Source organism: Martes martes (assembly GCF_963455335.1).
Source record: "Martes martes genome assembly, chromosome: 8".
NCBI lineage: Eukaryota > Metazoa > Chordata > Mammalia > Carnivora > Mustelidae > Martes > Martes martes.
In genome coordinates, this window is record NC_137895.1 from 126,936,805 (window position 1) to 126,950,486 (window position 13,682).

The 13,682-nt window shown below is 38.4% G+C and overlaps 1 protein-coding gene across 3 annotated transcripts in view; it reads right to left on the reverse strand.

Annotated features, from left to right (window-relative positions):
* The window catches only part of ARHGAP21 (Rho GTPase activating protein 21), a gene marked incomplete at its 5' end in the record, with an annotated part of 131,899 nt that overhangs the window by 22,611 nt on the left and 95,606 nt on the right, over positions 1-13,682 (reverse strand). For all 3 annotated transcript variants that reach the window (XM_080810705.1, XM_080810704.1, XM_080810706.1), the window contains 2 exons: positions 1,000-1,102; positions 1,232-1,399. In XM_080810705.1, the coding sequence (XP_080666831.1) occupies positions 1,000-1,102; positions 1,232-1,399 (271 nt within the window). The remainder of the gene's footprint in view (positions 1-999; positions 1,103-1,231; positions 1,400-13,682) is intronic.

Here is a 13,682-nt window from a genome sequence, read left to right on the forward strand (position 1 = left end):
GGAAAAGACTTTCAACACTCGTCTCAGGAAAGAGCTAGTTTCCTTTAATAAAAGAGCCCCCAGATGTCAATAAGGAAGAGCAGTACAGAGATGGGCAAAAGATATGAACAAGCAGTTCACAGGAAAATATAAATATCTCTTAAATATATATGAAATGATAGTCAATTAATAAGAAATTTTTCAAAAAGAAAAAAAATCTATAATGTGGTACCATTGGATTTACAAAAAATCAAATGTTAAATAACACGCTGGGCTGATGAGAGGCAGAGACTTCTGGGAACTGTTGGTGGGAATGTGATTTGGTATCAGCTTTATGGAGAGCAGCTGACAATGTTTATTAATATAAAAAATGTACACACCCTTGATGTAACAATCTTTCTTCCAACCATACTCTTATACACTAAATGAACTATATACAAATATAGTCGCTGAAGTATTTATTGTTTGCAGCAGCATAAGATTCAATCAGTCTAAATGCCTATTTATAGAATATAGAATAACCGTTAAATATATTTTGGTAAAACTATTTGGTGGGGAATGAAACAAGCATGAGAAAGCTGAGCCAGGAATAGACACACTGGATAATCGCCATGATCACTGTGCATGGCATCTATCATTTGTTTATAAAAATAATTAGAATATGTACACACACATATAAGCCTGTGTAAATGTCTCTATGTGATTTTATGCAGAGAACAGCTCAGAAAACAGTAACGTAATTATGTCCGAGAAGAGACCTGGGTAGCCAGAGGCCTACAGTAGCAATGATTGTTTAATACAAATATTTTTTGCATTATGTTTGTGTATTACTGATTTTTAAATGTTAATTTTAAAAATTCAACTGAATATATTACGGAATAACTATTTTATTTTTAATTTGCATTTCTAATGTTATAAAGTTAAAAGTATAAAAGAAATCATTAAAATTCAGTATTTATATGTCAAAGTCATGCTGAACACCCACAAATAAATATTTAAAAGGATATGCTTAAGACTTACAATTTTGCATCTTCTCTGTAATCATCCAGGCCCTCATCATAGGATTTTGATCTTTCGGTCTTTGAGCTGGGCTGGGCATCCAGGCTGGGAGGTCCGACAGATTCTGTAATCAAAAGCCACCATTTAGACATCTGTAGGCGGTTTCCAGATCCTTTTCATAATGAGGAGATTTGTCACAGTGTGGAAAAGTGAGAAAGAGAGATGGTTTGCACAGCCACTCACTGAAACGTACCCTGGTCATGGGAGAGCTGGCGGCGAATTAAAGGAGCCGATGTGGTGAGGCTGGGTGGGACCATTGCTATGGAGGGCGCCTGGGGTGCCTGCGGGGTGGAGGCTGAGATGACAGCAGAAGCGGGGATGTGTGCAAGGTCATGATCAATGCTGGGGCTCGTTGGTTCATCTAGAAAATAAAATGAAAATAAATATTGGTGGGATACTTGGCCTGTTCAGTCAGTGGAACATGTGACTCTTGATCTCAGGGTCATGAGTTCAAGCCCCACGCTCGGCTTAGAGCTTACCTAAAAAAAAAAGAAGAAGGAGGAGAAGAAGGAGAAGGAGAAAAGGAAAAAGAAAAAGAAAAAGAGAAAAAGAAAAGAAACAGAATGCTAAATGACCTAATTATTAATAATCAATATGCATTATTTTAAAAAAAAAGATATCGATTTTAACACTTGGCCACTACAGTACCAATACAGAAAACATCTGTCTGTTAAAAATCTTGTACAGTTATTAGTCTAGTAATTCCAAATAATTCTGAGAATGTGGTCTCAGAAATTAAATAAGTTGCTGCTTCGACCAACAATTAATAACTTCATTAACAGATAATCAAGATACTGAAGTTATAGGTATTTAGCACCTGAACCTACGAAAGCAGAACAATAATCATGTACCACCCTAAAAGAATTACTTTCCTAATTTTAAATGTCTTCATTTCAGGAAGCTAAGCAAGGTGACCTGGCTGAGGCTTACCTTTCAGAGTATCAAGTCCTAAAACCTTCCTGTGCACAAACACACAAGTGTATCTTCAATTTTTGTGGAAAAATGAGAAAGGACAGTTTATGGCTTCCAGAAAAAGTTACACATTATCAAGACTGCTGCTATAGATGAAATGTTTGCGTTCCCCCCAAAACTCATCTTGAAACCGAATCCCTAATGTGATGGAATCCTAGGTGGGGTTTTGGGACGGATAAGGTCAGGACAGTGGCGCTCTCGTGAATGGTATTAGGGTATTAGGCGCCCTTCAAAAAGTAGCCCGAGAGAGATCCCTTGACCCTTCCTCCATATGAGGACACAACTTCTATGAACCAAGAATCGGGACCTCATCAGACACCAAGTCTGCTGGCCTCTGGATGTTGGACCTTCAGCGTCTGGAACTGGGGGAAATAAATGGCTCTTGTTTAAGCTGCCCGGTCTGTGGTATTCAGAGGCCCAAATGGACTGAGATAGCCACAGGCTGTCTGTTTGGCACTTTTGTGCTAATCAGGAATAGCCGCCCTCTTCCCAAGCAAATGTCGGCCCTCGCCCAGAGGAGAAATCCCCACTTGCCCCCTTGAGCAGATGCCCTGGTGCCCCTGTAGAAATATAGATGTTTTAGATGTTATGAATTTCAAGCTTCTCAAAAGCCTGTCACTATCTGTCAGGAGCAGAAATGCTATATGCCCGGACACATTAATAACAACAGCTAACATATGCACAGAGCTTGGTAGGTAATGGCACCATTCTAAATACTTTAAATATATTTTTCACTTAATTCTTATGAAACCCTATGAAGTAAGTACTATTTTACAACGAAGAAGCGAAAACAGACAGGTTAAGTAACTCGTGTAAAGTTACCGACCCACAGGGATGGAATGTGGACCCAGAGAGTCTGATGCCAGAATTTTTAATCCAGAAGTGTAAACTATATTTGTTTTCCAAACTGGTGAGTAATAGCTCTGTTCGAAATTCTTACTCTTATACAAACATCAATGGTTTAAATTCCAACATTCTAGGCCAGGAGAGTGTAATTTAATAGAATGCTGGAACTCTATTCCCTAAAATAAAATGCCTTAAGTCTTAGAAAATCATAACAACACCTTTTATAAATAATATACTATAATGATGACACAGACTTTGATTTCTTGATTTAAATGATCAAACTATTTTAATTTTGTCCAAATTCTAAGAATGCTCTATCATTTTAATGGGTAGCATTTTCATCAAGATAACTAATAATGATGTAAACTCTAACATTTACAGCTAAAATCTACAAAGTCTGACTACCTTGAGCTTATTTTATGTTTTTACAAAGCCTTTAGAAGCAGCTCTTTATATTTTAGCACCAGAAAACATTTTTAAAAATTCTCTATGAATCAAGTTTACTGATTTCTCTATGAATCAAGTACATGACAACTAAATATCCTGTTAGTGAGCATGAAATGATTCTTTTCTTCAAAAGAAGAGAACTAATTTTAAATCAACTGAATAAGGATAAAAATTTAATTTTACTAAAGATTATAATATCTTGGGGCACCTGGGTGGCTCAGTGGGTTACGCCTTTGCCTTCGGCTCAGGTCATGATCCCAGGGTCCTGGGATCAAGCCCCACATGGGGCTCTCTGCTCAGCAGGGAGCCCGCTTCCTGCGCCCCCACCCCCTCTGCCTGCCTCTCTGCCTACTTGTGAGATCTCTCTGTGACAAATGAATAAATAAAATCTTAAAAAAAAAGATTATAATATTCTTTAAAACTGTTATTATGATGTAAATTACCACAAATTAATCAACTTTTTCAAATGATACATGTGTATGAAGTAAGTTGGGTCCTCTGGGGTCTGCTTGGGACACCAATCTGTTATGGATTCAGATGCACGGTTATGAATGGGAAAATATGTATTCTTTAGAAATTACGTGGCATATGTAGTACTGAAAGCATTAACAGCAGGAGAGAAAACATTCTCAACAGTGGTGGGCAATATGTGTGTCAAAGAGTGCCCAGGAAATGCTGTGGGAGAAATCTTTCAAGACAGTTTTAGGCCTTGCAAAGTAATTTAAAACATTTCAACATTTATTTATTTATTAGAATTAAATATCACAGAGTGAAATTCACAATGTTCATGGATTAAGTATTAAACAAAATTTCAAAGGCAATTTTTTCTTGTGACTCTGGACTTCCCAGAGGTATGTATTCAATCTCTTTTGACTTGCTATATTTTGGAGGAAGTTTCTGTATTACACGGAGTTGGAATAATCTCTGCTTTAAGCATATGTGTGCAAAAAGGGCTGGGACAGACACCTATCTGCTCCAGGGAGCAAGGGTGAATGGAGAGGCCTGGGTGGGAGCCTAGCACCCTGTGCTCACACACTTTAGTCCTGTTGCACTCTTTAGAATATATATATGTATTACTATGTTAAAGTGAGATGAGGAAAAGCTAGCTATACTTCTAAAATACAAAGAATTATATCACCTCACATTTATGAATTGTACTTTATTAATCCAATTCTTCATTTGCTGTAAAAATGTGAGAACTTTCCATTGTTTTATTTTATTTTTTTTGAAGATTTTATTTATTTATTTATTTGACAGAGAGAGAGAGAGATCACAATTAGGCAGACAGGCGGGGGTTGGGGGGAGCAGGCTCCTCGCTGAGCAGGGAGCCCGATGCAGGGCTTGATCCCAGGACCCTGAGATCATGACCTGAGCCAATGGCAGAGGCTTAACCCACTGAGCCATCCAGGCACCCTCCATTATTTTAAAAATACCATTGTTGTTGTGATGATTAATTGGAATTTTAAAGCCCTAATTTTAACCTATGCTTTCATGATCACCAATGCGTAGACTATGTGCAAACAAGAATGATTCAGGCTTATCTCATTTTCCACTGTAAGAAAATGTGCACTATTAAGTTGTCCAAAGAGAAAACCAGGGGGCCGTCAGATTTTCGACAAATTTCTATATTTTTAATCACCAAACTTAAATATTCTGTCAGATGAAAACAACTGATCATCTCTGAGGCATGTCACATGCTACATTAAGATGTTAAGTAATGGACACAGAACACAGTTCTGATCTATCAAGGCTGTAGACTTGCTATTATCAAGTGGCATAATCCCTCCTGAACTACATAATCAAAGGACTGACTGAACATCTGAGGCCTTAATTTACCTTATTCACTAAGAGCCCCATAGCTCTCCACAATAAAGAAAAGGTGGAGAGGACACTGAGATTGTTATATATTCAAATTCAAAGTGATCACTCTACCTTCATCTGTAAAAAAGACAGACCTAAATGCCCCAAATCTTTATTTCATTTTTGGAAAATACTGTCTTCCAAAAATAGATAAAGAATGAATTCTCACAGAAAATATATACTCCATGTTTCAATTTGGATTTTTTCCAAAGGGAGACTACTACAAATTATTATGTTTAAGCTGATGATTCATATCTGAATAAAAAAAAATTTCACTGTTATCTCTTTCAATTAAAATTCTAGAAGAACATCTATAAGATTTCACAAATCAAGAAAAATATAGGGGCACCTGGGTGACGTAGTCAGTTAAGCATCCGACTCTTGGTTTTGGCTCAGGTAATGATCTCAGGGTCCTGGGATCGAACCCTTCACTGGACTCTGCTCAGCATGGAGTCTGCTTGGAATTTTCTCTCCCTTGTCCTCTATCCTTCCCCCCCCCCAACTCTCTCTCTTTCTCTCAAATAAATAAATAAATACATCTTAAAAAAAAAAAGAAAAATATAGACAGGTACAGAATCAGTTAAGCATACTGTAAAACTTTATGTGTAACTCTTAGAATTGCTTTTCAAACAACAAAGAAAAAAAATGGAAGCCCTAATACATATTGAGAGCTCGTATGAATAGGAACAACTAAAATCGTAACAGAAGAAGAGCAGAGCACATGAAAAGACAAATCATGGAAGAAATGCAAAAACCTAATAAAAATGTGAAAAAAAACCTCAAGAAAACCTGACTACTAATGAAATAACAAAATGAAACCAAGTAAAATTGGACAGCTGTTTTTCATCTCATAACCTGGCAGATACTTTCATCTCATGATGTTCCTATCCTGGTTGTTCCTCTCCATCTTCTGCAAGATGACTGCAGAGAATCGATGCTGCTAGCTGCCCAGCTCTATCTTTGGGGTTCAGCGAGGCTACCAGAGTGCCCGCCTTTCTGTGGATGTGCCAGGCCTGACCCCGCATGAGGCCCTCGCTCATTGAGTCCACAGTGACGGGCCAAGGGCGAAGAAGCTGATCCAGTCAGGACCGGTCATAGTCTCTCCATCGGATTTGATATATGGATACTGAAAAAAGTACAGTCTTTTTCTTCCCTTCCTTGGGGAACAAGAACTATAAAAATCAGTAAACTGAGCTGCCAGAGGCCATCTTTTCTACCATGTGGAGAAAAAGTATCTGAGAATGAAGAAATCAAAACTGAGAAAAAGATACCCAATCTCGATGCCAAATCACTTGAGTTTTCAGATCCAGCCATGCACAGAACTAGGTCTACCCCAAAACTTTTTCACTGTGAGCCGACATTCCTTTTTGGCATGAGCTAATATGAAAAAAAACTCTCTATCATTTGTCACCAAGAGAATTCCAACCAACACAAACACAGAACACACAGTGTTTCCAGTTCCCCTTCAAAAACAAGCATGACTCCTCATGAGACGTACTGTCCAGAGCTGCGCGTTAGAACAGAGCACAACGGGCCTCTTCTAAAACGAGCTGGGTTACGGGGAGTTTTTCTCACCGTTCAAATAATTACGCAAAGAAAGCATGACATCAACATAGTCTGTATTTTAAAATTATAGTTGAGGATCATTTTATAAAACTCAGTGAAATTACTGGAATTTGGGTCGTAGACTATGGCTAAACAGTCCATTCCTGGAAGTACCTTTGCTTTTCATTTCACCTCTGCTAGAAAGAGGTAACCCTACCCCTCCCCGAATTACACTATCATTTAAGGAATGTTAGCACCATAATATTCAAACATGATTCGGAATAAACTATATGTTGCAAGGGGAGGAGTAAATCTGTATAAGTTGGAAGAAATGGTGACTAATGTAAAAATGTATATGGAGGGGTGCCTGGGTGTCTCAGACAGGTGTGTGTTCGACTCTTGATCTCAGCTCAGGTCTTGATCTCAGGGTCGTGAGTTCAAACCCCGCATTGGGCATATTTCCAAAACAGCATGAGTGTGCATATGTAATTTTTACTAAAAGTATGGATTGAACAAACTGCTTCTGTTCCAAGTCCACAAGAAGGGACACTGACTACAAATGACCTAGAAAGTCAATCTATACCTCAAGCAAAATATGTATTTAAAAACCTTTGAGATTTTTCCTTGTCCTTAAGGAAAAGGAGAATAAAATAATGCAAATGGATTCTTTTTCTTACAAAGAAATTCAAATGGGAAAACTGTCTTTTTTTTTTTTTTTTTACTGGCCTTCTGAGATATTTACACTCAGTGTACATCAAAGGGGATGTACAGCAGTTACATCAGGCTGAATTCTCCTACCAGTAGGCAAGCATGAGCTCTTTCTTATGGACTAACAAGTAACAACTCATTACTCTTTGGTGATACTGCAGGTGTTTTTTTTTTTTTTAAATCTAATGTAACCACAATGAAATAAAGTTATTCTAAAAAACTGAACTCCCTAGGAAAATTTTACTTTACCCTATTAATAGCAATACCAGTTACTCAACATCGGGTGGAAAAGTTTTGGGGTTGATAAAGATGACGTGCTCAAGAAACTCCACATACCTTAAATTTAAGAGGTCTGGTTAGAAATAATGCTTAAAAAATAAGCCAATAATATATTAACATGAGGTTCTCATCTCTGATCATCAAGTGACAGATTTCTACTTACTGAAACTCTTTATTAGTTACAAACAGAGCTCTGGAAACAGTAGGTTCTATTAAATTTTATATCAACTGGTAAAGGGTACCATCACCTGGTCCAAATATTCCCATTTTTTAATAATAATCCAACTTATTATCATAATAGGATTTGTCATGACCAAGCTTCTTTACTAATCAGCTCAGCAACATGCATTTAGGTAAACATTTGGCTTTGGGAAGGTTATTTTGAGATTTGGTTATTTTCATCGCCCAAAATCCAATGCTCCATCGTCCCAGGAGAGAGATGATTTTTTTTAAAAGATCAGGAAGTGAGCAGAATTTTGATGCTCTACGATTGCTTGCAGTTGGCAGGTGGTGCTGAGGGAAAAGGAGTGTATCTGTAAATCGAAGACAAACTGTTGTGACAGTAGAGACCAGGAAGTGGGTAGATGAAGCAAGTGGGGGATGTGTGTGGCCGCGTGGTCCGTGCTGGGGCTGGTTAGCGAGCGGGCAGGACAGCATGAACCATGTTTGCGCAGCAAGTGATCCACATTTAAAGAGGCCAAGTGGGAGCCTACTTTTAGATATACCACAGATAACCGTTCCATTTACTTTGCTGAATTCCTGCCGTCCCAGAGATGAGACGGGTTAACTCAAGGTTTTAAGATTCTGTGTGTGTGTGTGTGTGTGGGTGTGGGTGTGGGTTGGGGCGGGGGCACGTGGGTATGAAAATCGGCCCAGCTTGCTAGCTGACAATTGCTGGAAGTATTCATTTCAAGAAATCCGACAGCTAGTTTAAAAACAGTCAATAAACACGAGGCACCAATTTTTCTTTCAAATGAGTAATCTTCACACAGAAAAGAAGCAAGCTATGAGGAACAGGGAAGACCGGGCAGGGGGTCCTGTTTTGTTTGAGTGGGTGAAAGCCACTCAGTTTCCCTGGATTATTGAGTTCATTACCTATAAAGTCCCGAAACTGGACGAGGAATATCCAGAGAGTCAATTCTGGTCAAGAGGCCTACAGTAATAAATCCACTAAGGGTGAAAAATGATCATTTGTGTAGTAATTTAAAATACCTGTAGGTTTTTCTAAACCAGGGATCTGTCAGGGGGCTTTTGAGGTTTGGATTTTTTTTTTTTTTTTTTTAAACTGCCAGATGTAGCTGAGAGTGTAGTTACTATTAGTGCTGTTTTCAACATGAAAGAACTAGCTGAAAATCGAGAAAGTCTAACTTGAGGGAAGTAATTCTGTAGTTTTCATAGAGCTAAGTTAAATTTTTTCCCCCCCTAAATAATTCAGTATAGTATTCTACAAGGTGTGCTGTAGATAAATTTGAAATAGTTCAGGATAAAAGCTAATGCTACTGCCAAAGGAAGGTAAATGGGCATCTAAAATTATTCCATGGGGTACAGCTTTGTTAACAAACTCGGAACACATTCATTTATTTACTGAAAAGAGGCTAATTCAATTTTACGAAGTCTGAGTTAAGAATGGTGAATACTGAATGTAGAATTCGTTTCTGGGTTTAGCTTTAAAAGAGTGAAATCCAGGATTTAAATTGTAGCACATTTTTAGGGCATTGTCCAAAGAATAGGAGATTCCGAGCTAGCAGAGAATCAACTCTGCCAGTTACCTGCGGAGAAACCCTGAGCAAACGACTTAACTTTATAAAGTGGGTCCTTTATGGATACACACCTAACTCCTGACCTACACTCTGTACCGGGCTGTTAAAAGGATTGGTACATGAAATACTTGTTAGGTTATAAAGTACTACAGAAGTTTGGGGATTTCGTTGTTGTTATTATATTTAAAAATGAACTCTACCCCATTACTCAATAGAAGTAAAAATTTTAAAAAGTTTAAGTGCCAATGGAGTCACATCTTGTGGGAATGCCGGTGAATGAAAAAGACTGTAAGATGATGAGTATAATTTTTGTCTTTATAGATCAGATGGTTTGTAGAAAGACTCAGTAAGTATCAGTATAAAAGAAGGGCCGGGCACTCAGTGCACTGCCCATAATATCACCACTGGCATTAGGAGACTAGAGCTCCTAGAGGGAGAAGCTGGGTGTAAGGGGACACTCACCCACTCCCACTGCTGCTGGGTAAATTTCAGATCCTGTAATCTAGGTATATATCTCACAAGCTTTAAACCTGCTAAGTTGGTTTAAAAAGGCAGGACCAGTAAGGCTGTACAAATCTAACTCAATTTTACATAGGCTAACGCTAAGTACGCGCTTATGGGCCAATTTTGAGATGAGAAAAGAGTATTAAAGATACAGCAAGAAATTCAAAAAATTCAAAAAAAATTAAAAAATAAAAAAAATGCAAGAAAAAGGGAAGAAAATGAATTTGAAATGAAATCTGAGTGTGGGTAATACAGCTATAGTTTCTCCATATTAATAATTATAAGAGTAGTATAAAGAAATGTAGGAAGTTCAGATTGTAGAATACATCTTAAATCCTCCTAGTAAATGTCAAATTAGTTATGAACTCATTACTCATTTTGTTTTGTGTTTACTCATAAAAGAAGTAAAAATGTATTTTCAGTACTTACTATGAAGCTTTATAAACTGCCTGTGGGGGGTAAAGAAAATACTGCCAATGACTGATATTCCTAATTTAAAAACAAATAAAATGGTTTATTTTCATTTCTCTAAATCTTTGTGAACCAAAAGAAATATTAGACATTAAATGTGTAACAAAATGTTGGAAAATTTTCTTTCTGTAAGACATTTGCTCTCTATTATAAATGACTAAACAAATGAATTGTCTCCATCCTCTGGTATTTTGGGAATAAAGCCAAGGCACTTAATTCTCTTTTTTTCGTTTTTTAAAGATTTTATTTATTTCTCAGAGAGAGAGCACAAGCAAGCAGAGTGGCAGGCAGAGGCAGAGAGAGAAGCAGGCTCCTGTGAGCAAGGAGCCCGATGCAGGACTCGAACCCAGGGCCCTGGGATCATGACCTGAGCTGAAGGCAGCTGCTTAACCCACTGAGCCACCCAGGTGTTCCAATTCTTCTTTTTTTCTGCATTAATCTAGAATGTTTTCAAATGATAAAAAATAATTATTAAAATCACAGAATATAAGATTCTAGAATGTGATAATACAAAAGCAAACCTACTTTCTTTCCTTTTAATTAAATGTTCCATGAGATGGCATAAAGTATATTCTCTCAAGTGTGTTTTATGATATATGTTACACAGAGATCCTCTAAATAAAAGGATTCATGGTCAAATACTTCTGAGAAAAATTGTGTTAGAAAATACACCTGCGGGGCACCTGGGTGGCTCAGCCGGTTAAGCATCTGCCTTCGGCTCAGGTCATGATCCCAGGGGCCTGGGATCGAGCCCTGCACTGGGCTCCCTGCTCAGCAGAGAGCCTGATTCTCCCTCTTCCTCTCCCTCATCCCTGCCACTTTGCCAACTTATGCTCTCTATCTGTCAAATAAATAAATAAAATCTTAAAAAAAAAAAAGAAAATACACCTGGGAAATACATAGTAGCATGTTTATGATTCTAAGAGTCCCATGGTAAAGACAAACAAAACTTATTTAGGTATTTAAATCCAGCATTTCTCAATTTATTTGATCACTAATTTTTTTTCTTCCTTAATCAAATGGAATTAATGTTCCTAGAAAATATATCGGCAAACATTGCAAACAGTCTCTTTTACTCCATTTCAATGTTGATGTCTTATTCCAGTTTTTTATATATATAAAATTACATATCTATATCCAACTTATATATGTAATAAGATTTCATATTTTATATGTTATAATATATATTCACATATATATAATTTAAAAAATAGATTGGAAAGAGAAACACCTATGGGTCAGATAACAGTTTAAAGCTCAATAATAAAAGGATTTCAATACTGATTAAATTATGGAACTTACACTTAATGAAATCTAAATGTTCTTCTATTGACTAAAAGTTTCTTTTATTTTATGGAACTTATACTTAATGAAATCTAAAAGTTCTTTTATTTTCTTCTTTTTTTTTTTAATATTTATTTATTTGTCAGAGAGAGAGAGAAGGAGAGAGAGCGAGCGAGCAAAGGCAGACAGAGTGGCAGGCAGAGGCAGAGGGAGAAGCAGGCTCCCTGCTGAGCAAGGAGCCCGATGTGGGACTCGATCCCAGGACGCTGGGATCATGACCTGAGCCGAAGGCAGCCGCTTAACCAGCTGAGCCACCCAGGCGTCCCTCTTTTATTTTCTTCTTAAAAAAAGCATAAAACAATCATTAGTCCCCAGTTAATTCTATAAAATATCTAAATGATGTGTAAGGTTCCATTTTTGGCAAAGTTCTATTTTCTGAGGTTAGATTTAAGGGTACGGATATAAATATGAGTACGATTTAGGTTGCGATTCCCCACAAATGTTTACAACTTGCATATCTCTTATTTATAAAAAAAAAGAAGTTCCATAGAACTTCCTCAAAAGCTGACTTTGATAGTGTTGCCTGACAGTCCAATAAGCTCAGTATATTTAGAAAATTTCTCTTTGAGCAACTTGAAATGTTGCTCAAAGAGAAGCACACTATACTGTAAGATTATGGAGAGCTCCTCATGAACTCACAGGGTAATGGGGTGAGGACGAGTACGGCCTTGGCCTCAAAAGAAGGCCCTGCGTCCCACAACTCCAGGGGGCGCTCTTCACAATGCATCTATGTACATGGTGCCCTCTGGAGCTGTGCTCTGGGAGGCTGAATCAGCCGGGCAAGTGTCAGTCTCTACTGCTTATTAATTGTGTCACTTTAGGGAAGTCATTTAACCTCTCTACAGCTTAAATTTCTCATTATTAAATAAAGGCAATACTAAGGACACATACGATAAGCCTGTTCGCGGATTACGCGTTGGAGCTGCACAGTAACTACCCTAAGAACTCTTCTTTTTTTTTTTTTTTTAAATTTTGTTAGAACTCTTCTTTTGATTTTGGTATATACTTAACCATCAACTCAAAAATTACCATTGCCCATCATTTCATCATTTCAACCAGTATTTACTGAGTGCCTGCTACATGCCAGCCAGTGCTCTGGGTACTAAGGTTACAAAAGCGGACAAAAGATCTAAGAGCCTGGCTCTCAGGCAGCTTATATTCTAGCTCTGCAAAGAAACATGAAACAAAAATATGTCCAGCGGAAATAAGTGATCCGAAGATAAATAAAGTGGCAGACGGGGACAGAGGATGTCAGGTGCTGTGTACGTGTTGGGGGGGGGGGGAACCTACTGCAGACAGGCTGGTGAGGAACAGCCGCTTTGATAAGGTCGCACTTGAGTTCAGACCCCGACGCAGTGAGGGAGAGAGTCTTGTGACTCTCGGTGGAATGTGTCCCAGGGCTGGGAAGTAGCAGTGCCAGGGCCTCGAGGCCTGCCCGGCGTGCCCCACAAGTGCAAGGAGGCTGGGGCAGCCGGAGACGGGAGATGGGCTCTCAGAGGTGGAGTGGTGGTGGGGGGCACATACCACAGAGGGCCCCGCAGGCCACAGCAGGATTTGGGATTGTACCCTGGGTGATGGGGAAAGTAAACAGAGGGTCTGGTCAGAGCAGTGGCATGACCTGATTTCCATTTTTAAAACGCCACACTGGCCGCATTGTGGAGAGTACACCTCGGGTGTGTGGGAGCAGCTGCAAACCTAGGGGGACATACTAGCTCTTCTACACTGGGACACATGCTTGTAATTCGAGTCATTTTTTCCAACTCTATCCCAAGATTTACTCCAAAACAAAGTAACCTGACAACGAAGAGGTCTATTCATTCAGCCCAAAGAAATAGGAAATAAGAAAGTCAAAAGCACGGTTTAAATAAAAGGCTGATTACGAATTATTAAAACCGTTCAACTTGGCTT